This window comes from Pelobates fuscus, chromosome 11 (assembly GCF_036172605.1).
Source record: "Pelobates fuscus isolate aPelFus1 chromosome 11, aPelFus1.pri, whole genome shotgun sequence".
NCBI classification, from domain to species: domain Eukaryota; kingdom Metazoa; phylum Chordata; class Amphibia; order Anura; family Pelobatidae; genus Pelobates; species Pelobates fuscus.
Genome location: NC_086327.1, coordinates 107,610,251 through 107,636,528, shown reverse-complemented (window position 1 = coordinate 107,636,528; position 26,278 = coordinate 107,610,251). Strand labels below are relative to the sequence as shown.

The 26,278-nt window shown below is 40.7% G+C and overlaps 1 protein-coding gene across 1 annotated transcript; it reads left to right on the top strand.

Moving 5' to 3' along the window:
- Positions 1 to 352: 352 nt before the first annotated feature.
- On the top strand, positions 353 to 25,094 carry LOC134576950 (taste receptor type 1 member 3-like). The gene is made up of 6 exons (XM_063435614.1): positions 353 to 424; positions 5,942 to 6,242; positions 7,063 to 7,872; positions 9,813 to 10,007; positions 23,347 to 23,467; positions 24,187 to 25,094. Exons 2-6 carry the CDS (start codon positions 5,976 to 5,978, stop codon positions 25,092 to 25,094), a joined length of 2,301 nt encoding a protein of 766 aa, XP_063291684.1. The 5' UTR covers positions 353 to 424; positions 5,942 to 5,975.
- Positions 25,095 to 26,278: the final 1,184 nt, after the last annotated feature.

Below are 26,278 nucleotides of genomic sequence, written 5' to 3'. Positions count from 1 at the left end.
AGGAGAGACTTTGACTAAACACATTGATGATTCTATGCTTTGTACATATCATCAATATTACATGGAGAACAGCTCACATCCCGTGTTTGAGTTATACAGCTGGGACGCACAGATATACAAATGCACCAGAACAAACAGAGTCTGATTTTCATGCTCTCTCTCTAATCAAACGATTGTATTTGCAATGGCAAAATTCAATGCAAGGGCTTGCGTCCCTAAAGGACATGTCTTACTTTGTAGTTCATGCTGTTTTCTTATATGTCAGTTATTACACAACATGGACCCTGGGGGAAAGCAACGGTAGCCTTCAATCTACATTTTTTAATACACCAGGAGAATTCAAGATAGGAGGTTTATTTTCCATTCATGAAAGAGTAAAATCCATCGAGAATAAGAGAAAGAATGAAATCTCTGTGTGTCAAAGGTAAGCTTTGGACATTTTTATTTTTTTGCCTGCCATTGAAATATAATATGTCATTAGCCTGTCACAAACAGTTCTTATAAAATTAAAACATGGTTTTGGATTTTGAATAGGATATTATTTAATAGGATAAAAGGAATTATTTAATTTCTATGAACTGGAATAACACGTGGCATTTTCTAGGAAATCAGAGCAAACTGCTAGAATGTTAGCACAGAATTAGAACATTCTAACTTCTTGTTGCTTCTGACACCTTCTATCAGTTTATTTAGTAGGGTTTATGTATAATCACAAAAGGGGAATAGTTAAATTTAGGCCAGAATAATGAAGGTAGAAAAAGCTTCCAACTTGGCTATTTTTGACAAAAATTTGCAATTTCGTTGCCAAATTTCCACATTTCCTAGTTTAGAGAGAAAAAAACACACAGGAGTTTGCCATCACTTTGTGTATCCCACATCTTTCTTGTGTCCTTTCCACACATCATTTGATGCTTCTGTAGTTTCTTCCTCTAAAAGTATTTCCTAACTTCTCTAGTTTTGCTGCCTTGTCCTCAGCTCCAAACTTTTTTAACCTCTGGTGCTCTTTAACCTCTCTTTCCCTATCCATGCATTACTCTCTGCTACACACTATAAGCATTCTCTGCCATTTTCTTCCTCTTTGACACACACTACACACTTTCCATACTTTTCTTCTTCTATACTATATGCTACACACTTTCTATATAGTGTTCTTCTTTCCTATATACTATACGCTCTCTTTAATTTTGTTACACTACATCTTTGCTGGAAGAAATATCAACAACCTCAGATACGCCGATGATACTACTATGATGGCTGAAAGTGAGGAAGAACTAAAGGACCTACTGATGAGGGTAAAAGAAAGGACTAAGATCATGGCAAACAGCAATCTCAGTTCCTGGCAAATATATGGGGAAGAAGTGGAGGCATTGACAGATTTTATTTTCCTGGGATCCAAGATCTCTACAGATGGTGACTGTAGTCATGAAATTAAAAGACGTTTGCTTCTGGGGAGAAAAGCTATGGCAAGCTTGGACAAGCTGGTAAAAACGAAAGATATTACACTATCAACAAAGGTCCGCATATTCAGAAATATGATATTCCTAGTAGTAACATGCGGATGTGAGAGCTGGACTATAAAGAAGGCTGAGCGTCGTAGAATTGATGCCTTTGAACTGTGGTGTTGGCGAAAACTGCTTAGAATTCCTTGGATTGCAAGAAAATCCAATAAATCCATACTACAGGAAATCAAGACAAACTGTTTCCTAGAAGCTATGATCATGAGGCTGAAGCTCAAATATTTTGGCCATATAATGAGAAGGCCGTATTCTCTAGAGAAGACTCTGATGCTGGGAAAGATTGAAGGCACACGAAGAAGGGGACGACAGAGACGGAGATGGATAGATGAGGTCACTGAAGCCACAAACATTAATTTGTTGGAGCTCAGAGGGGCAGTGATTGACAGATGTACCTGGAGTGCTATGGTCCATATGGTCACAGAAAATCGGACATGACTGAATGACTAAACAATAACAACATCCTTTATCTACGCGTTTCTTCTTCTTTCCTATATGCTATATCGTTCTCTATCCTTGTCTTCCTCTTTGCTACTAACTACATGCTTTCTTGTTTTATATACTCTACACACCTTCTTTAACACCCGTTTCTCTCTGTAATCAGCTTTAGGCTTTTATTTCTTTTCAGTAGAACTCTGCAGATGCTACTCTCATTGTCTACATCTCTCATACTTTTTCCATACTTTACTCTCTATCTATATTACTTTCAGGAAAAAGTCCTTGCCCTGCTTCCCTTTCTGCTACATACTGCACTTTTCTTGCCATTATTTATTTATTTATTTTGTTTATAATATTTTTTATTGAGTTTCCAAGTCACAAAAGTACAATAATGGAGTATTACAAGAGTAGCAAATTAACACAAAATATGTATCGGTTGACATTGTGACAATGTGACATATATAAAAGGAACGATAGAACAAAGATTAAACATAATAAAAACACATTGTGGTTTCACAATTATTATATTGGTATTACTAAAATGCACAATGCAAGGAAGACTAGATGTAGTTACTATAGTTTTCACGTTAGGACAAGGGTTCATAAGTTTTTTCAATATTGTTGTATTGCTTTTTTTTTTTTTTAATTCTTCATTTTTATTGTGCCTTGTGTGCCAATACATACAAGCTCTTGGTGCCCGAACAGCATTCCTCGAGCACATTTTCAGGCATAACAGATGAAGCATTATGATTATTGGCACATTTTTATAGGTTAAAGTAATGTAGATTAGATCAGGTTGTTAATTAAAGCGATACACAGTAGCAAAAATCGTGAGTACAAGAAGTGGATTGACATGACTGCCTCATTTGGTGGCATGCTGAGTTGGTGAATCATCCTAACAGGTTAACAAGCTATGAGGGTGCATTTCTCCTTATATATATATATAGCAGACTCTACCAAATAGCTATGTTGTCAAAATGTAGTTATGCATTCGTTGTCTTACAATGCCAGGCTACGTTTGCTAGGGTATTAGTCATGAGAGGCAGGTGTAGGGCATAGTACCCAGGTTAAGCAGTGGGTCTAGACACACAATCTGAGGCTGCATCAGTACTTCTGGCATTCTAAGTGTGCATGAGTGTTTTTCATAGCTTGTGCACATATTGATATTAAACAAGATAGTGTGTTGTGAGTGTGCACGTCTGAATTAGTCCTGTTGTGCCTGCATGACATTTTTCAGCTTTAGTGTAAGGGAAAAAAAAATAAAAAATACCACAGACAGTGAGGTGTACTGGCCCCATACCGGAGTTACAGTCCCGGTCACCATTCAGCTGATGCCCAGCAGAGGTAAAGCAGAGTCCCTGTGTGGTGGTTTTGTCAGCAGGCTTTGGGGCGCTTGAGAGTAGTAGTGGTCATAGCACGTGATCAGCAGGATCTGCATGGAACCATCCTCTTCGCTTCCAGCATGTGGGCGGTCAAGTTTGCGGGAAGCCATCTTGCGTGACTGTGGGCTGTGGAGGTTCAGGAGGTGGGCGCCGCTTTGGGGCTCTGTGTTTTTGTTTGCAGGTTGCTGTGTGGGTCAACACGCTTATGTTGGCGATCTGCGCCGTGCAAGGTGTGTGTAGGGGGAGCTCCAGCATCTGCTCCTGCTCACGTGGCCTCCGCCATCTTAGATGTAGGCCCTAGGCCTCGCTGTCCCTGGATCTTAGCTGCTCAGTGGTTGGTGCGTGTGGCTGCAGGTTGTGGACCGGGATCACCCCCACCGGTCCGGGGGGGGGGGAACAGGGCCGGGTCCACGATGCTTCTGAGTGCCTGCTGGGCTCCGTTAGACGGGATAGTGGAGCAGCGGCCATCTACTCCACTCACCGCCAGATAAGGTCCCACTTGGAACCTCCGAGGGACTAGAACTCTAGGAGCAAGCCGCGCCTCGGATCCGGTACCCTTTGCACATGGGGGGTCGCAGTTGTTGGTGGTTAGATTCATCTAAAAGCGTGGGTTATGGGCTTTTTTGTTTCTGTTTTGCAGGAGCTGGTCTCCCCTGCGACCGTCCAGCTTGGCGGTCCGGCCCCGCCCATGTTGTATTGCTTTTTAAGGGTGCCGTTTGCCAAGGTGTGAAGTAAAGAGGTACCTTAACCCCTTAAGGACACAACTTCTGGAATAAAATGGAATCATGACGGAATATATGCGTCATCTGTCCTTAAGGGGTTAATAATTAAACTTTCAAATTGTAGCCATTGTTTACATATATCTGTTCTAGACCACATAGAGATGTGAGATGGCATTACAGTTATATGGTAATGATACAAATTAGACAGATTGAGACCTCCCTTGTTTTTTTCTTGCCCTACAAAGGGTGGAATAGCTGTGGTGTGGCTGTTTATTTGCCCATATACATTTAGTAATGTAATATTTTACATTGAATACATCATGTATCGCTGTGATATAAGATGTATTTAATGCATTTGGGGTGATCGATGTTAAAGTGAACCTGTTACAACATGCAGGGCTTCTATCAGAAATTTTGGGTCCCCTTACATAGCTCAAGGCCTGGGCCCCCAGAGGTCGCCCTGGAGTCTGAACCACAAGGCCCACCCATGAGTCCACCGACAGGGGTCACCCATTTGTTTGTTTACCGGGAGTTGACTTGTGTTTTATTATAGAGGATGCAATGTGTGTGTGCTTATGGAATGTAGTGTGTAGGGGATTCCAGTTTGTGTAGGGGATGTAGGGTAGAGCGTGTATAGGGGATGCAGTATTTTTCTGTGTAATGGAGTAAGTGTGTGCATATACTAGATGCAGTGTGTGTATGTATTGGGGATGCAGAGTATGTCTGTGTAAGGGAGTAATTTCATGCATGTCCTGGATGCAGTGTGTGTGTATATAGCGGATGCAGTCTGTTTGTGTGTAAGGGGTAGAAAGTAGTGTGTGTGTTTGTGTGTAAGGGATGCAGTGTTGGATTCTGTGTTTGTATGTGTAAGACATGCATTATGGGCCTCTGTGTGTGTGAGTGTTTAAGGGATGCAGATTTCGGGTAAGGAATTCAAGGTGTGTGTAATGCATTGCATGTGTGTGTGTGAGAGGTGGTTATGTTTGTGTGTGTCTGTGTGTGTAGAAGATTCAGTGTGTGTGTGTTTAAGGGATGCAGATTTCGGGTAAGGAATTCAAGGTGTGTGTAATGCATTGCATGTGTGTGTGTGAGAGGTGGTTATGTTTGTGTGTGTCTGTGTGTGTACAAGATGCATTGTGTTTCTGTGTGTGTTAGAGATGCATTGTGTGTTTCTGTGTGTTTGTCTGTGTGTGTAAGTAATACACTGTGTGCTTCTGTGTATGTGTGTAAGGGATGCATTGATTGTGTGTAAGGGATGCATTTTATGTGTGTGTGTAAGAGATACATTGTGTTTCTGTGTGTCTGTGTAAGATAAGAGTAGTGTGTGTATGGGATGCATTCTGTTTCTGTGTGTGTGTGTGTGTGTGTGTGTGTTTGTAAAGGATGCATTGTATGTGTGTAAGTGATGTATTGTGTGTTTCTGTGTATGTTTGTAAGGGAAGCATTGTGCGTGTAAGGGATGCATTATGTGTGTGTCTGTGTGTGTTATGGATGCATTGTGTGGGTTGTGTGTGTGTATGTGTGTGTAAGGAATGAACTGTGTGTTTGTGTGTGTGTATGTGTGTAGTGTGAGAGAGTGTTTGTGGGGGTAGGATAGGGAAGGAGTGTTTGGGGGGCTGAGAGGGGTGCAGCTTTTTATTTTTGTTAGTATATTTATTTTGTAAAAAGCCTAAATCCAGGGCCCCTAAAAAGTGAGCTATATAAAAGTAGAGAAATTAATTTTTTGTTTGGCAAAAATGTCCAAACTAGAAAGTTATCCAATTCAAATATGTGTGCAGGTTAACTATTGTCGCCTAAAAATGTAAATTCCCTGGTCAGCTCCCAACTATTCACAGTTTAGTGAATAACCTTGCCTTTCTCTCTCCTTCTTTTTTTTTCTCTCTAGCTTTAATCTATATGAATTTACTGGGCTACTTGCCATGAAATTTGCTGTGGATGAAATAAATAACTCCAGTAGTCTCCTGCCTTGCACCAGACTTGGATATGAGATTTATGATATCTGCAACACTCCTGTGGTGGCCGTACAAGGAGCTTTGAGGTTTTTGAGTGAAAGAAATGGGTCAACACTTCAAGTTCTTTGCAATTATATGAATTATAGTACACGGGTAATTGCTGTTATTGGCCCGTCAACCTCGGAGATGGTTGTTTCAACTGGAAAGTTGTTTAGCTACTTCTATCTCCCTCAGGTATTGCATGATATTAATTTACATTAATCATACCTCATTTTTTAATTATAAACCTACAAAATGCCCTGTCTTGCTGTAATAGTATTTAGACAAAATAAATAAATCAGATGAAGGAGAGCGAATGGGTCAGTGCTATCGCACCACAAAAAACTAAAGAGAGATGGTCTCTCTGTATATAAAAGACCAGGAGTAATAAATAAACCGTTGTTTACTCACATTTAGTAGAGCATGCAAACCGCTCAATGAATAAAGCATGAGTTGTATGATACCCAGCTGGGATTCTTTTAAGAAGCCCTCTCTGAAACAGGTTAACATTAAATGCCAGGCAGTAGAAGTAATACAATGCTAAAATAGCAGCAGTGTTAAAGGAATGTGGCACATTTGCACTTTAAAGTAGCCAAAATACCTTTATTAAATCAACGTAAAATATCCACAACGTGTTTCACCACACAGGGCTTTATCAAGTGGAGACAAACATATGGCCTGGCAGTCAAGGCTTTCAACAGGAAAAAACAAACACTACAGTTTCAAATTTGGCACCAAAATTACGTCATAAACATGTGACACCATTAGGAAATTTTAGTTTGAATAAAAGACAAATCTTTTGTACACATAATGAAAGGTATAATATACATATATGTGGCATAGTTATTAAATTAAAACACCAAAGCTTTTTATGGTATATATTTACATATGTCGCGGGACCTCGATGCGGTGTGACGTGACCTCAAAAAATGCAGAAATCTGTTATGGAGCCAAATATGTCAAACTTAAATGTATAGGTACATAATTTATGACTGATAACTATTTTTTCTTTCAGATAAGCTTTGAGGTTTCCAGTGAAAAATTCAATGACAAGGCCACATTCCGGTCATTTTTCCGAACTGTCCCAAGTGACTTCCTTTTTGCTCAAGGGATCGTCAAGCTCATGAAGGAATTCCAGTGGAACTGGATAGCATTAGTGGGAAGCAGTGATGATTATGGGATTCAAGGAACTTTAGAATTTGCAAACCAAGCATTCAAGAATAGCATCTGCATCGCCTACCAAGCATATATCCCCAAGGACACAAATTATTCTGCTATCAATGGATCATTGCATGAAATTATTTCAGGAATAAAACAGAGTAAAGTTAATGTCACTGTGATGATCACTTCTCTACATGAAACACAAATTTTTCTAAATAATGCAATACAATGCCAATTGAGAATGGTTTGGATTGCCAGCACCAGCTGGTCTCTCTCACAAACCATTCACCAACTGCCTGGAATTGAGAATATTGGCACATTCATTGGCTTTGCTGTAAAGAGTAACATTTTACCAGGATTTGATGACTATGTCCGCAACCAGTTATCCCTGATACAGCAAGGGAGCCTTCTTCGGAATGCCACGTCACCCAAACAAAACATTGGCCAACAAGTTCTATCTGAGGTCCCAGATCTACAGGAAAAATGCAATGAGTGCACTTTATTGTCTCCAGAGAATATCACGGAGATATTATCTGCTGATTCATTAAATCTTGCTTACAGAGTTTATGTTGCAGTATATTCAATAGGCAATGCTCTGCACTATATTCTGAATGGTTCTGATTCTAACTGCTCTAATAGTACATCTAAAATATTTCCTCATCAAGTAAGTATCCATTCATCTATGGACTTCTGGCTATACATAGTTTTCTTTTTTCAAAGAAAACTAGGTATGACTGATTAAATTGTACAATCTGATACATGGCTATTAAATCTGCATGTAGATGCAACCTGCAAATGTTATGTTGACTTAAAATTGACAAACCATGGGCTGAGGTGTATCCCAAAATGTACAGTAAAACTGAAAGTTAATTCAGAGTGGTCGGGACCTCTCTGTAGTAACTGACTTATTTAACTATGGCCCATAGCACATATGTACATGTAAAAGTTATACCCCAACTGTGCTGGGTGCCTTGCTGACCTCTTCTGAGATACCCACCATAGAGCGCGGCCTCCATGTTTTTAGAAAGTGGTACCTGACTATATCTCTCTGACCCAATGGAATGAAAGTTTGCATTTTATGTTAAAATTGTTTAAATAACGGGTTTCACGCTTTACTGGAATTGTTTTTAATTTAACATTGAATCAATATATATATATATTAGGGGCATAGTAACACTATTGCTCTTATTTTCTCTGTCACTTTGTCACCACCCTAACGTTAGCAATTCTTCAATAAAATGTCAAAGATCTAACCACGTTTTCCGAAACGAGCCTGGGACAGTGATTATCAATATTTATTAGCAGGTGATTTTCTGGGGCAGAGGGGTAAATGACAGGAGCTGGTGCTGGTGTCTAATTATGGCACCATTCCATTAGCCCCCAAATCCCCAGTCATACTGAAAGAGAAATAATGCCTCCAATTATATCATTTGTAACAGTCCCACTGTAATGCATTATATGTGAGTGTAGGGTTTTAATGTATTCATTAATACACCATGGCTTGAAGTTAAAGAGACACTCCACAGCCCAAACACAAAAAAATAAATAAAAATCCCTGTTTAGTAGAGATACAATTAATACTTAATTTAATTATGCATTTTTTTTATTGGGGATATATCTAAAAACAGCTTGCAAAAACAGTATATCTCTTGACTGGAGTCTTTGCAAGCCCTACCCTTCTAACCCCGCCCAGGCTTTCTGTGGCTGTCCAATCACAAACTTTCCAATACTTTAGATTTATTCTGAAGGTTTTTTTTGGAAAGTAGGGTTGGCCATAATTAAAGAGATAGAAAAGCTGCTTTGTTGCTTTAAAGGAACACTATAGGGTCAGGAACACAAACATGTATTCCTGACCCTATAGTGTTTAACCCACCATTTAGGTGGCTAGCCCTCCCTTAGCCCACTTTAAAGCAATTAAAACTCACCTTATTTTCAGCGCCGTGCGAGTCCGCTGACGCTAGATCCGTCCCTTGGTGACATCATCAGAATTGCCATTTTGAAACCAATCCAATACTTTCCCATAGGGAAAGCATTGGACTGGCTGAAATCGGCAAGGGGGCGCAGCCAAACACCGTTTTGACCAATCGTTTGACCAACCGTTTTGACCAATCAGCATTTTCTCTATGAGGAAAATTCAGCGTCCCCATGCAGAGCATGGAAACGCTGAATGGCACTGCTGCCTACTATGCAGCACTAAGACAGGAAGCACCTCCAGTGGCCATCTAATGAGTGGCCACCTGGAGGTGTCCCTAGGGGCAATGTAAACACTGACTTTTCTCTGAAAAGGCAGTATTTGCATGAAAATGCCTGAAGGCAATGATTATACTCACCAGAACGACTACATTAAGCTGTAGTTGTTGTGGTTACTATAGTGTCCCTTTAAAAGTTAATTTTCAGATGATATACAGTAGATAGAATGAGCACAAAAGGGATGTTTATTGTAGAGATAATATGGTTCTGTATCTCCCAAGTGTCCTCCTCCTGTTAGTACAATAGTTGAAATTAATAATTTGGTACAGTAGTTCCTACTTTGTAGATGAGAGGTTGGCAGTTTGATGATATAATAAACAGATTAACCTTATATAGATATTTATGTCCATTTAGCTTCTAAAGAAAATACAGACTCAGAGCTTCAATTTGAATGGTGAGTCTTTCAGCTTTGACCCGTATGGAAATCCAAATACTGGTTATGATATCGTGACTTGGAGATTCAGTGGAAGAAGCTCTTATCTTATTGTAGGAGACTTTCAACAGCAGCTCAACATCAGAAGGTCGATGATTGGATGGTACAGCACTAAGGTAATGCTTTTTCACAGAGAAAGGAACACCTTCTTCAAAATAGTTCAAAATGGTTCAAAATGCCAACTTTATCAATTTGCATGCATTCCCCATAAATAGTTATAAACAGTGTGGTTTAATTTCAAACCCAACTAATTGTTCTAACAGAATTTGGAATGACAAGCTTTTTTAAGTCTGTTACTACTCTAATTATTTTACATCTTCATCACTGGATTAATATGACTATTCTAGAACACTCCTAGAAGCTAAAAAAAACAATACAGCCCATCCTTTGGCACCATCCATAGCATCGGTTCCAAACTATTTGTGAACATTTTGCCACTTACCTGGGTTACTTGAAGTCCTCTGGGTGCCTGCCTTTTCAATACAGCTAAATTGGAAGTTCTCATACTTTAGCTACATCAAGAGGATTGGAGAGGCTTTGGGTCCCTAAAAAAAGTCTAAATCCTTACTCCGGTATGGAGCCAGGGGACTTCTGGGACCATACTTCAGGCTGTAACCATTATTGTGCTTAAAATGCCCCATTAATAGACACACTATGTAACTAGATGCATAGATACACGATTGATACATTAAGTGATCATTCATAGATGACCCATGAACATATAAATTGAATCCTGAGAATTTTAAAGTTTGCTGAAGAAATAAATGAAAGGACTTTTGAGGCACATACATTTAGTTTCATACACAACCATATTGTATATATAAATACTAGACGTATGCATTTGATTCCAACAATTGGCAATATATCCAAATTTTGAACAACTGGCAGGTTGTTCGAATAGAGTAACTCCAATATGCAACATATGCTCGATTGCTTTGTGATTCAGTGTTATATTCATGTCAATGAAGAAAAAGATGACTAATGGTTAGTATACTAAATCAGATCAAATAAATACATAATGAAATAAAACAGGGATCAGCCTCACCGAATGAAACACAAATCCGAATGGTCAAAAATAACCGAACACCTAAAATCATGAATATTGACAGAATGTGCACTGAATTTGAATGTTAATATTCGTTTCATTAAAAGGGTGCAAAAATAAGCCTATCACTATACTGTAAACATACTGTATACTATATATAGTTTACATATACTGTAAACTATAAACATATAAGTATTACGTACAAATTGTACTGTATAGTGATAGGCAAATTCCTTTGTGCGTTTTTGTCCATTTTTTCCTTAATCGTTTGCTTGAACATCATACTGCTGCATTAGCGCAATTTGGCAGATCAAATAATTTTTTTTCTTCCGACAAAATGATTTGGTCCAATCAATTTTTTTCTGCTGTGAGTAAGTCTAGTAAATAACATTTTATATTTTTTATCAAGACACTACTGTATTTCACTTTCTCCACAAGAGGGCGATATACTGCAAAATATTGGACTTTAAAAAAAAAAAATGTGCATTTTTCTCGTTTTGTAAGTTCAAAACGACATTATCAATATTTATTAATATTTTATTTCAAATGCAAATATTATTTATATATGGTCAGCAGAGATATTGAGGTTCCTGCTTGAAAGAGATCACAATCTAATATTGACCATTAATGTGACCATTTGTCCAAAAGGAAATTCCAACTATGTTTATTTGTCAATCATACCATAGATGAGATTACTCGAAGATTCTATTGACAGGAGTACTCGTGGCAAATCTATAATACACAGAAACATAGGTATTGATGGTCAATTGATACAAACAAGGTACACCTCTTTTTGGGAGGGTTGTGTTTACAAATGCTACAGTGAATAAACACCACCAGCTCCATCCACTTGTGTGGAATACCCTCTCATCCACACCCAAAATTTACAATCTATAAAGTGGTACTAGCAATACACTTACACCTGAAGTGGAGAGCTAAAATATATTATGTGAATGGGATAAACTTACCCCACATTAACTAATAAAATCTTTGACTTGTAGTATATATAAAAGATAAAAAATAAATACAATATAGTGCAGATGGTATAGCACAATCTGATAAAATATGCTAGAGAAAAAGGAACACTCACATTTAAAGGAGCCTGTATGTAAATAAAGGCTCCGTAACTGGGCTTTTATGCTTTTAGGGCATCATCACACCTCTCGTTCACTTTGTAGTTCTCTCAAAGAAAATACAAAGAATGGAGAGAACCAATGTGCAGTCTGTCAGTTATAACAGATAAAAACGGTGAAAAGGGTATAGTGCTAACCTTTTTCAGAGCTTTACAGTCCTGGCTCTGAGGTATAGTAGTGTTGTGCCAATTTTGTGGGGATGGCACAACCCCTATGAAGATTCAAGAGGCTCCAAGGACTTTAAAATGTATATTTAAATTTATTTTTCAAATGAGTATAAAACATATAAATCAAAAATAAAAATAACAATAAAGTAAAAAAGTCCTGAAAGGCCAAAATGCATTTCACTCCTATAGAGCTTCTTCAGTTGGCTGTGAGTGTGGTCCTGTGAATCTTCTATTTTTAAATAACTGGTAGTCTCTCCCCTTGGGTCACATGTCTTGATAATTGTCCAGTCTTGAAGTGTTTCAGGTTCTTTTAATTGTCCTTATGTTGCCTGCAGCTGTGGTGTTCTGTAGGTGTTCTGTAGGTGTAATGTTTGTATAACTAAATTTCATTGGTGGTTGGTGGTGGTTGGCGGAAATGACTTTGTATGCCTTTCGTAGTTGACAGAAGTTACATCACGGGTAGCCGCGAATGTCACCTATCACCGACCATGCGGCAGGATTTGTTTGTGTGGGGGGGAGAGGGAGAGGTGGGTAAAAGCAATCTGGCCAAGTTTATAGTACAAATATAAATGTTTATTATATCCTTTTAAAGTTTTATTTTAGTTTGTATATTTGTGTAGAAATGTTTGCTTTGTGGTTTAACCCCTTAACGTTCAAGGTCGTCATTGGAAACATCCTCCGCTGGCGATCAGCGTTGCTCCCGGTCTGGGGGGACTGCCTGAAAGCCCAGGCAGTCCCCCCTCGGTGAATTAGGACCCCACGCCCATATGATCGCTCTAACAGAGCGGTCACATGGCCGCAATAGGTGCCTGTGTATCTGCCTGCAGGGGGACTGCCTGTGCTGAAACGAAGTCTCCCTGCATGTGTAAAATAAAACAAATTGTTAATAAATAAAAATATAATTAGTTATGTTTGTGTATATATATATATATATATATTTAAATTCTACGTGCATATTAACGAAATCCCTTCTGACAAACCTGGTCGGATGAAACGCGCGAGTCAAGGGATTTATCATGCCGCTTGACTTATTTATATGACTATAATTGTTTAAGCTTGCACTTTATTTCTTTCCTTGCACTGGGTTAACCGGGAGGGGTGTAGGTGCCCTCGAAGGCACGGGCTGGCTATCTATACATAGCGAATTCATAATTATCATTCTCAACTATATTTTTTCTATTATTCGCAATCATTATATTTCTGCCCTACTTTTTGAGCACAATATACTAACGTGCTTTTTCTCATTAAGCCTATTGTCAGCATTAACTACGAACTACTTTGAGATCACTGAGGTCACTGAGGTCAGCTATACCTATTACTGAGCCTATGCACACAGACTACATATAGATACAATGACACACACAGATACAAACACTGGCATGCATGCAGATACAAAGGTACACACACTGACTTCATATAGATACACCGACACACACACTGACACACATACAGACACACAGATACACAACCCGACACACATTCAGGTATAGATACAAACACTGACACATACAGATACACACACAAACACAAATGGACAACATACAGATACAGAGACACATTCTGACAGACGTACTGACACAGACAGCCATACTGAAACACACATGCACAAAGACATACTGAACCACACAGACACTGACGGACTCACACACACAGACATACAGATACACTGACAGACATACCGGCACATATACACACAGACAGATGGACATACTGAAACACACATACACTGACAGACATATTGACAAACACAGACATACAGAACCACACGGACACTGACAGACTCACACATAGACATACAGACATTCTGGCACACATACACACAGACAGACAGACAGACATACTGAAACACACACACAGACATACTGACAGACACACACACAGAGACAGACATACTGACACACTGACAGACTCACACACACAGACATACTGACACACTGACAGACTCTCTCTCTCACACACACACACACACACACAGAGACATACTGACACACTGACAGACACACATACACTGACAGACATGCACACATACTGAACCACACAGACACAGACATACAGATACACTGACAGACATACTGGCACACTGACAGACATACTGGCACACTAACACATACACACATACATATATACTGACACTGACACACACACACACTCATGCAAAATTTGATAACCACCCTCCAGTTGCTTACCTTTTCCTGGAGGGTGGCTTCCCTGGGGTCCAGTGGGCTGGCTGGGGTGGCTGGGAGTTAAACTCTCCCGGCCTGGCCCCCTCCGGAACAGCTTCTTCCTCCCGCGCGGCTCCTGTTTCTGTGGGAGGAAGGGACGCGCGGCTGTCACTTCCTCCCAGTCGGCTGCCGAAAAGCAAGGGCCCGGTCGCGCTGTTAAAGCGCCACAGCGCCCGACCGGGCCCCTGCTGACACAGGCCCACCGGGTGGCCCTAAGTGCATGGGCCACCCGATGGGCCCCCATAGTTTGCGGGCAGAGGGCAAACGGAGCAGCTGTCTTGGGCCCCCCAGCAGGGACAGGGCCCGGGGCAGCTGCCCAGTTTGCCCCGCGTTAAAGACGGCCCTGTATAGTGCAACTTAGAATCCTCTTATTATAAGCTATCAAGCCATGTTTTTCATTTACTATATTTTTTATTTATTTTTATCTTAGGTTTCCACCATTTATTTGGTTTGTGTGCTTACACTCCGGGTGATTGCTATTTTTTGCAATTTTTAATACAATATATAATAAATAATTTTTTTTGTTTTCAATTTCTCTAAGCCGATTACTAATATTTCAGCCCATTTTCAATACCTCTTAAGGTATCCCCAGTACCTTTTACACTGGTACACTACCTTTACTTCGTCTTTACCTATTTTCACTAGCGGTTACCCCCCTCTTCCTTAGTGTACCAGATTGAGCTGTATCCAAGTTGTTCTCTGTATTTAACCCTGTAACTTTTCATGACACTTTTTTGTAGGAGTTGTATGAGAGATGGGAATCTACCTTTTGGCCATGCTTGAGATAACGGGGCCCAAAAGAAGCCTTGCACCAGGGCCCTTTCTAATTTAGTTTCGCCACTACATTGCAGTGTAGGGCGTGATTACATGGCAGGAAATGGGGGGGAGGAGGTCATGACTGCATCGTTGTAATGCCTGTTAAGTCTTTGCCCCAATAAAAACAACGCTTGATAAAAAAAAAGGTCAGTGGGTGCTGCAGTATTTCCATTATAATAGTATTGAGCAGACCTGTGCATGAGAAAATTAATTTCATCCAAACCATTTTTTCCAAAAATAAATATTTTTAGGGATGAGTGACTTTCGCCCATATGGCAGTTTGGCTCAGCAGAATTTCAGTAAAATTGAAATAAAAAATTCAGGAAATGGGTGAGGCTGAAGAAAATCATCAAGCTGAGAAACGTGCCCAACAATGCAATCTGACAAGTTTATAAATGTTTATTAAGTACATTTAAAAGTTTTTCTTGCTTTATTTTATTTTGTATATTTGTTTAAAAGGGATTGCTTGCTGGTTTGAAAATCATTGTGGGGGGGGGGGGGGGGGCGGAGCCAGCAGGGCAACGGAGCGGTCGCAAATCTCGGAGCTCCAGCTCTAACTTACCCTAACGAGGCTTTCATGGTGGAATCCAAGGCTCAAAGACCCCAAAAACCTCACTACAGCCAGCAGACACGATATGGGCCGCAAAACAAAAAAAGCAAAAGCGGACAAAAGCTCCCAAGGGAGAGACATCGGAGACATGCTGCGGAACTCGCAGCAGGCCGCGTGGTCCAAAATGGCGCTGGCCGACGACCTCACCTCCTACTCCTCGGAGGAGTTCGCAGCAGACCTCATGGAAAGACCACCTTTTGGAACCACGCCAGACCACAAAACAGCACCACAGAAGACCGGGACCTGGTCACTGCAGACCAAATTAGAAAGATGCTGGCAGATCTTTGCAAAGACCTAGCAACTGACATGGCTTGCTTTAAATAGGCCATCGAAGGGGCCACATCAAAAATATCCCAGCTGGAGGCCCACCCTAATAACCATGACACCAGAATCATGGTTATCACCAAGGTGGAAAAACAAGTAGCAGACTTGGCACGGCAGCCACTAGCCACATCAGATAGGCTAGACGCTATTGAGGATCAGAGACGGCGATACAATCTGAAAGTCAGGGGGATACCTGACTCGGTCGACATCGCTGACTTACCCCACTACATGCAGCGCTTCATCGGAGGCTTGCTCCCACCAAAGCAGGCAAAATCCCTGAAGCTAGATGGTATGTTCTGGCTACCTAAACCGGCTAGAGCGCCGGCAACAGCAACAGCTGACCTCATCCTCAGATTCCAAACCCTCTAATACAAAGCCTCACTCCTAGCAGCTTTGCGAGGTAAAACTCCCATTCCATTCGAGGGCTCCTCAATTACAGTCTTCCCAGACCTCACCAGGAGCACACTTACCTGCCGGAAATCGCTACAACCCCTCCTGCAACACCTTTGTGTCAAGGATATTCCCTACAGATGGGGTACACCACGAGTTGTCATGTTTACACATAACGGGACTACCCAAAGAGCACAGGGATATCAGGAGCTGGAAGCGCACCTACAATCAACAGGCATATGGCCGCCGACTGGAACGGGACCTTCCCAGCTGAACCCGGCCACCATTCGGGAATTTACCCCGAGAAGAAAACAAAGAGTCTCACCCACCTGAGAGAGCAGAAGTTGAACCACCCAAGGGAACTTTTGTATTCCACCATCACACACCATGTCTACCACAGTTAGAGAATGTTTCATTTTATATACATTTATGTTCTCCTTTATTTACGTTTCTTTTTCAAATCATTCTTTTTTTTTCTTTCTTATTGTGCAACCTGTAATATACTTGCAAAGTCTAATAGCCTAATATGTGATCAACCCAATCTGTTTCATAAGCAAGCAATATGAACACACAAAGAGAGGACGTACTAACACTTGTTGCCCAACATACCGCATGGCCGAGTAAACACTGTCGCTCACAAACCTCTACTATCCCCCCCCCTCCTCCTGGGTAACCAACTCTAATGCACCACACACATAGTCTATAGGAAGGAGGCACAACCCCATTGTGGGTATCACCAAACTGACTCCCACTCTTACCACACCCACAAGGGGCTCAATGACTGATTTCACTTAAATATGGCTTGTATAATGTACTCATAAAATATAAAAAGTGCTATGTTATTAGATGCCAACAAATGTTTTCTAATGTTGAATGTTAAGCTAGCAACAGCTGTTGGGGCATTGCATGCCTATTTGTACCCTAAATGCACGATTAAATAAAGAATAAAAAAAAAATCATTGTCAAGTGATGCTTGTCCCCTTAATTTCAGCTCAAAGTGTATTCTATTATCTCATTGAAATCGATGTCTCTTTGATGAACGGTTTCTGGTGTTAATGTCCAGTTCACAATCCATGGAATCATTGATCATTTCTTTTTTGCAGTATGAGAAAAATAACACTTAAATATTTTTGATAAAGAAGTTTGTTTTTTTAAAAATATTTTTAATGGTTTTCTCTGTATGAAATGTTTTGTGGGGCAGTATTCTAAATGTAGAGACATCCCTACAGCAACCAACAATTCCACTGATTGATTCACATTTAGAATTTCACAACTCATGATTTATTTTCTGAGCCTCGTATAACCAAAAATACCGCACAATGAATTAATTCCATAGCTACTAGGTTGAAACTTTAATAATAAAAATAATTAAATATATATATAATTCATTTTTTAACATTTATTTAACTTGTAACAATATATAGCTAAGCTATTGTATTCTATTATATTTTTTTTGTTGATTACATTTGAAAACTGCCTTCACAAATTGATAAGTGCACGTACAGACTTTACACAATATTAAGTGGATATGATATGATAAAATATTTCGCAGAATTCAAAGAGTGTGGCATAATAGTGAGATAAAGGGTTCTTTGGCTGTTATCAATTATAAATCAGTCCACGTTGACTGTGCCCTTCTTTGGTCCTCGACAGCTGCTTGATTCAACCTGTTATTTAAATCTCAGTAAGCGGAGCATGCTCCACTGCCATCTGCCACTCAAACAGACAGCTAGTCTGCTCAGAATTAGGCTCGGTGGTGAAACAAATGTGCCGAGCCTGAAACAAACAGTGTGAAACGATACGGACATAAAACTATGGTGGCAATAAGTAAACCACTGTATCACTATCTCAGTGATACAGTTATTTGGGAATCTGTGACATCCTTTCATATTCTCCAACTGACATCTGACTCGAAACAGAGGATGGGTCCAGTAGGGTCCTTCTTTGTTGGTCGCTGTTACATAAGGGGCACATTGTTAAGTGTATAAAGTCCATGATTTTGCTGCACACCATCTAGTATGTTAACCACATTTTTTGAAAAAGATATCACATGTAATATTTCCAATAGTGCTTTTCCAGAATATAGCTTACGCCTCTACTACATTGTACGGCTAAAAGTTGGTCATCCACTTGTTGGACTAGACACCATTTGTCAAGTCTGTTTTGTAGGTGACAAAGGAATGTTTAGTGTTGGGTGAAGCTAAACCAAAATGATCAGGTCTTAGAGAAAAGCAAACTCCATTTGTCACATGAATTACCCCAATTTCGCTGTATAAACACAGAGTAGTTCTGATGTCCAATAAAGCACCTGTTAAGATATCTTTTGGAGTCTATGCTACATGTCTTCCCTGTGGATGTATGTCGAATTTCAAAGCAACAAATAATGACGGAAATGATCAAGAATAATCAAATAAAAGCAGTCCATTAACTGCTAATGGTTTCATGTATAATGTACTAGGAGAAAAGATTAAATATTGACCTCAGGAAGATGTGGATACAATCTATTACAGTGGAAGAACCAGTCTTTTAAGCACACAAACAGTTAAGGATTAGGGCATCTGCCAATTCTAGTCATGTTTGGATACTAACTTTCAAAATTAAGCCCTGCACTCAAACTCCCACTACTCCTGGGCAGCAGCAACGACTATAGTACACATCAGCCCGAATTCATAGAATAAAAAATGGGACTGATGTGTACTATAGTTGATGCTGCTGCCAGGCCTGGATTGGCTATCAGCATGTGCCGAGGCAGGCAGGGGAGGTCACAGGATCTCCCTGGCCGGTCCATGCAGGGCCCGTGCTATCCGAGCGCTGGCCCCGCTGTGTTCCATTAAGGGTCGGTGGGTAGATCAAAGATCTCCCTCACTGGCTCAGTGTATTGCGGCTGCCGGTTGGGGAGGGAGGGAGAGAGACAGGAGAGGACCCGGAGGAGCTCTATCTTGCAGCTCCGCCATGTTCCTTTTGCGAGATCCGGATAGTCAACGGCTAGAGTTCACTCATCACTAGGACCAGGGATGGCAGCATGTTTCCCCCTCCCAGGCTAAAGGTAAGAAGGGAGGGAAGATACAATGCCTGTTTTTTTTTATTATCCCCCTAACACACACACAGCAGATACACACACACACACACACCATCCTCTCTCTCTCACACACACACACACACACACACACAGACACACAGCAAACTCACACACATCACCCTCACACATACACACACACATATCACCCTCAGAGAGCACCGTAACACACACACACACAACCAGCACCCTCACACACAGTAACACACACACAGCAACCTTACTCACACACACAGCACCCTCCCACACACACACACGCAGCACCCTCACACACACTCATCACCCTCACACAGCACAGTCACACACACAGCACCTTACTCACACACACACACAGCATCCTCACAAATACACACTACACCCTTCACACACACACTGCACACCTCACACATACACACAGCAGCAGCCAAACACACTGCACCACTCACACACAATATTTCCAAACATATATTTTTTATATACTACAGAACCACTCACACACATACTGCACCCCTAAACACATTACAGACACACACTAGATCCCTTACCCAACTCTGGATCATATACACATATACATAGGGCCGGAGCAAGGATTTTTTCCACCCTAGGCAAAAGAAAAATTTGCTGCCACCTCTCCCACGTGACATCACAATGCCCCACCCATATGATCTGCCATATGAACTAACGTCAAAGTTTTTACATTAAAAAGCCTGCAGGGACAGGCTATAGACACCAGAACCACTTCATTAAGCTGCAGTGGTTCTGGGGACTATAGTGTCCCTTTAATGTGAGGTAAATTAGAGATTAGTGTCACTAATAATATACTAAGTTGCCTACTTACAACCAGATGATGATGATGATGGGCTCTGGCTCCACTGGTCTGGTGTAGAACAGAATCTCTGGAGGCTATTTGTAACCTTGGTCACAGAATTCAATGTTCTGGGAGAACGGGAAGCAGCTAAATTTTTTGGGACCCCTTACACAGCTCAAGGTCTGGGTCCCAGGGCTTGACGGTGAGTATGCCCATAAGGCCCACCCATTAGTCCACCCACATGTTCCACCCATGAGTTCGCTCACAAGGAGTGGAGTGTGTAGGGGATGTGTTATATGTTATTGTAGAGGATCTAATGTGTGTGCTTATGGAATGTAGTGTATAGGGATACCAGTTTGTGTAGGTGACGCAGTGTGTTTGTGTGTAGTGGAAGCAGTGTGTTTTTGTGTAAGGGGTAGAAAGCAGTGTGTGTTTGTGTATAAGGAATGTATTGTGTGTTTCTGGTTGTGTGTAAGGGATGCATTGCGTGAATCTGTGTTTGTATGCATAAGGGATGCAAGGTGTGTTTCTGTGTATGTAAGGGATGCAGTGTGTGTCTGTAAGGGGTGCATTGAGTGTGTGTAAGAGATGCATTGTGTTTCTGTGTGTGTGTAAGAGAAGCAGTGTGTGTTTGCGTGTGTGTGTAAGGGATGCATTGTGTGTTTCTGTGTATGTGTACAAAGGATTCCTTTTTGTTTGTGTGTAAGGGTTGCATTGTTTGTGTGTGTAATGGATGCATTGTGTGTTTTACTGTGTGTAGGGGAAGCATGTTGTGTTTCTGTGTGTGTAGGGATGCATTGTGTGTTTCTGTGTATGTATAGGGATGCATTGTGTGTGTGCGTAGTGTGAAAGAGCTCCCTGTCCTGCCCCCTGTCCCAAAGAGCTCTCGCTTCCGTCCCTTAGAGCTCTCTCGTCTCCCCCTTAGTAGTCTCTGCTCTCCTCTGCCCCCCTAGTGGTCTCTCCTCCCCCCTTTCCATTAGTCATCTCTCCTCTCCCCCTCCCCTTCTCCATTAGTGGTCTCTCCCCTCTCCCCCCTTCCCATTTGTGGTCTCTCCTCCCTCCCCCCACCCTTAGTGGTCTCTCCTCTCCCCCCACCCTCCCCTAGTGGTCTCTTCTCACCCCCCCTTCCCCTAGTGGTCTCTCCTCCACCCCGCTCCCTCCCTCAGTGGTCTCTGCTCTCCCCACCCTCCCTTATTGATCTCTTCTCACCCCCTCCCCTTGTGGTCTCTCCTCCACCCCTTCTCTCCCTTGGTGTTCTATCCCCTCACCCCCCATGTACTCTTCAACCCCACTGAGTGAGCACTTCCTGTCATTCCAGCCGGGTACAGGAAACTGATGATCCTGTACCGCAGAACGGAGAGGAGCTCGGCCACGCTACAAAGGGAAGGGGGGGGGGGGGGAAGAATGGGGCGAAAAAGGCAGTGCTGCAGCCGCCTGAGGCTCTCAATAGAGTGCTCGGGCGGCTGCAGCATTAGAAGGGCGTATGCTATATTCTGCAGATCCCTATACACAGTCTGGGTCCTTCAAACACACACTAGATCCCCTACACACACACTACATTTCTGGCATACACACGCTGGATCCCCTATGCACAGACTAGATTCCTTGTAAGCAAACACATACTACATTCCCTAAACATACACTCTCTACAACCCCTACACACACTACATCATCTACACACACACACACACACACTACAACCCGTATGCCCACACTCGCTACATCCCCTATACACACTATGCCCCCTATACACACACTCTCTTCATCACCTAGACACACATACATTACATTACACCACAAACACAACGTGACTGAAACCGACCTTGTAACACAAAGCCACACCACAATCAGCTCACTCTACACACACGCAATCCCATAGGCAGGCTCCAAACATATTCACAATACTGTTTCCTGGCATTTTTGTCTCCTGGTATCCTATTTATGGAGACACCAGAGACAAGTTTCAAGCAAACACAACGCAAGCAGAGCTCTGTGCATGGTCTGCCCTGGAAGAGCATTGAACCAACATGCTCACTTTGAGATGGGGCGTGCTTGTAATTGGGGATGACAAAACACGCCCAATTTTCAGTGGGCCGCTGTGATAAAAAAAATGCCTGGGCTGAATTTTTTTCCCAGTCCGGCCCTTAATTTTGTATGTTTGTATTTGGTAGGACTCACCTAAGAGGTTTTGCCTTGATGTGGCAGGTGAGCTTAAACTTAAATAGCCATTGGAGCGATACCAAAAACCTCCAGTTATTTAAATGTGCATGGGGATTTGGGATAGTGCACAAGTAACTTTTTTCTTAGATTTTTTAGCATATTTGAATACGAACAAAATCTGGACCACCTTGGATGCCTTGATAGACTGGACTGGCAATTTCTTTTCTGCGACCATGAGAGAATGAGCATATTTAAGATTTTTCTGGTTTGGCAGAAGCATGCTAGGTTTATAGCTCAGTGTTTCATTTTTCAGGTGGTGCATATCTCAATTACAAATGACACCTACCCAACTGAGATCCATCAAATTACTATGATGTCCTTATCCATCAAATTACTATGATGTCCTTATAAAAAAATAGGAGCAGTTAAATTGGCACTCAAGATGTTGTGGACTACATCCCCCATAATGCTTTTACACCCATAATGCTGGCTAAGCATCATGGGTGGTGTAGTCCAAAACATCTGGAGTGCCGAAGGTTGCCTATGCCTGCTCAATACCAAAAACAAAGCATGATTTTCTACATATGCTATAAATGACTTCTCATAAGGATAATATAATGTTACAACTAATGCTTATGGCATTCGTAACAGCTTCGTGTTTGTTTGTTTGTTTTTTTCTTCATTATTTTTGACTCTGTACTTAACCTAAGCTTGCCCATTCACAGATTCCTAAGTCGACCTGCTCCAGAGAATGTTCAGCAGGCCAGATTAAAATAACAGAGGGTTTCCATACTTGCTGCTTTGAATGTTTGACGTGTCCAGAGGGAACCTACGCGAATGCTTCAGGTAGGGGTTTAAAGGGTCACTTAAATGCAACAATAGTAATGACAGACAATTATGGAGAATATTGTAGTCTATGAACAATGTTAGTTTATAAATGTAACATACTTATTCTTCTGTTATATAAATGTTAAAGTACTGAGTTCAGCCAGATAACATAAATCCGTTTCACTATAATCTGAAGATGCATGTTGAAACAGAGGGCAAGGCAGTAAATGGACAAGTCTTCCATCCTCTTGACCCCAATAAAACCAGTAAGACATTTTCATGAAGAAACATATAATATTATTGTACCTTTTTGCTTAGTGATAATATATATATATATATATATATATATATATATATATATATATATACATTGGGATAGTTTCCTACATTTGGTATAGACACAAATAATGTTTCATGTGGTTAGATCCAAATGTATCAGTTTATTGTCATACTATTGTAACACAGATAATTCACCAGTCTAAAATGTCTTGTTTTTTTTTTATATCAGCATTTATGTGTATATAACTACATTTCATTTTGTATTATCTCTATTTCTATTTAATTTAAGACTATAATGTTCTTTTAAATGTTCTCAGGTACATACAATAAAATCAACCTTCCCCTGGCAAAACCACATTTTAATTAAAATTGTCTTATTACGTACACATTTTCAGATTTCATTGTGGTCAGAATTAATGGGTCGATTAATTATTGCTATTTTTGTTTCTACTTTTCAGAATGTTCTCCGTGCCCTCCGGGTGAATGGTCTAAGGCTGGAAGCAAAACCTGCCAATTTCCGACCTTCCACTTTCTTACATGGGGAAACTATTATGTTATTGGCATTTTGATATTAATGGCAGTCATTATGTTTCTTATTTTTGGAGTGGCTCTCTTGCTTTTGAAGTACCAGAACACCCCAATTGTCTCTGTAACTGGTAGATCCATGTGCGGCGTTATCATGTTAGGTCTGGTATGTATCTGTCTGTCCATCTTCTTCTATATTGGACAGCCAAACGAACTGATGTGTCACCTACAACAACCGTTCCTTTCCATAAGTTTTACTGTCTTCCTTGGACCTATAGTGGTAAAATCCATTAAACTCGTGGTTTTTCCTTCCGATAAATCATGCCTGCACTGGCTCCTTAACCGGGGATGCTGGATAATTATATCTTGCTCTTTCTTAGGACAACTGTTGCTTTGTGCCTTGTATATCTTCTCCGCAGCACCTTTTTCCGTAGCTTCCATAGAAGTAGAAGCTATGGAGATCTACCTCAGTTGTCAATATGAGCCTGTGCTTCAGTTTTCTTTGATGTTTGGCTACAATGGGCTGCTCGTCTTGGTGTCCTTCGTATGCTCTTTTATGGCCGAAACCCCCATCAACCAATATAACTCAGCGAGAGATATCACATTTTCTATGCTGACTATGATTCTCGCATGGATTATTTTCATACCCACTTACGTAAGCACCCCCGCTGCTTATAAACCTCTTATTCAAATGGTATTTATTCTAGGCAGCTGTTTGGGGATTTTGGCAGCTCTGTTTTTCCCTAAATGCTACATTGTCCTTTACAGAAAGGAATTGAACATTAATGAATATTTTGGGATCTGTAATGAAAAGAACAACTTTGAAAACAATGCGAAATAGAGGCACATTGTGTGTTTTTTTTTAATTTTAAATTTACTGTTTTTTACTGTTTAACAAATCATTTATCAGTAAGAGAACATAAGGAGAATAATGTACTCGGTGTTGGATAGAAACGTGAGTTAATTCTAACTTTCTTTGTTTTGTTTTCTTAAGGCATGACTGCAATGGATACTCCATCCAAAACAGTGTTTCATTAAAACATTGTTTACATTCGGAGTAACCCTTTAAGATTTTCCCTGTCCCTTCTTGTTCCACCTACGAAATAAGGGTTAAAAAGCCTTTTTGCCTTAGTTAAGTCTTTCCCCGTCTGCATGGTTTAAAAGCAAGAATTTTCTCCCTTGGCTGCAATCGGTACTCCCTTTTCTCTTTCTCAGGGCAAGCACAACCTCCCTTTTCTCTGTGTCACAGGCCAAGATAACCTTCGCAAGGTGTAGAGAAGACATGCTAGACATGCGCAGTAGATTCCCTGTAATACGTAATGTTATATGAATAATTATACTTTTTTTGCACTGAGCGTCTATGATTGGTTGATTTTGTCTTCTGTTAGATACACCCCTATGAAAACTGTTTTTGTTTTATATAAACGCTGTACCCGCTTTTAAGAAAAAAAGGCACTTCTTTCTTAAACTTCATAATGACTGGTCTGCTTTAATGGTACATTACTTGTTCTCTGCAGTGAACATATACAAAGATTAAGGAAAGCAGGATGTGTTACCAGCATAAGGGTTACTGACCCTGTAAAAGTCTTAGAGCCTAACAATGTGGAATTTCATTTTGTAGTGTTACTGCTTACAGGGACACTCCAGACATTAAAGAACTTTTATGTATTTAAAAACTTGTACTCTTAATTACCTGTATGCGCGTTTCAGCGTGTTATACATGCCGTCATCAGGGGTACCCCTGATGACGGCGTGTATAACACGCTGAAACGCGCGTGTATAACACGCTGAAACGCGCGTCGGGTTTTTTAGCCTTCACTTTACTCACGTTTGAAGCACCCTGCACGATTAATATGATTTGACACTATTTTTACCTAATGGACCATCTCTATTATTAGCTTTAAGCCAAGACTAGAACACCCTCGAAGGTGTTATTATAGGAGCATAGGGTTTAGTATAGCGTGAGACTGTTTTGTCGGAAGTTTGCAAGTGGTGGGAGAGGTTTATTAGGTTTGGTTGTTTTAC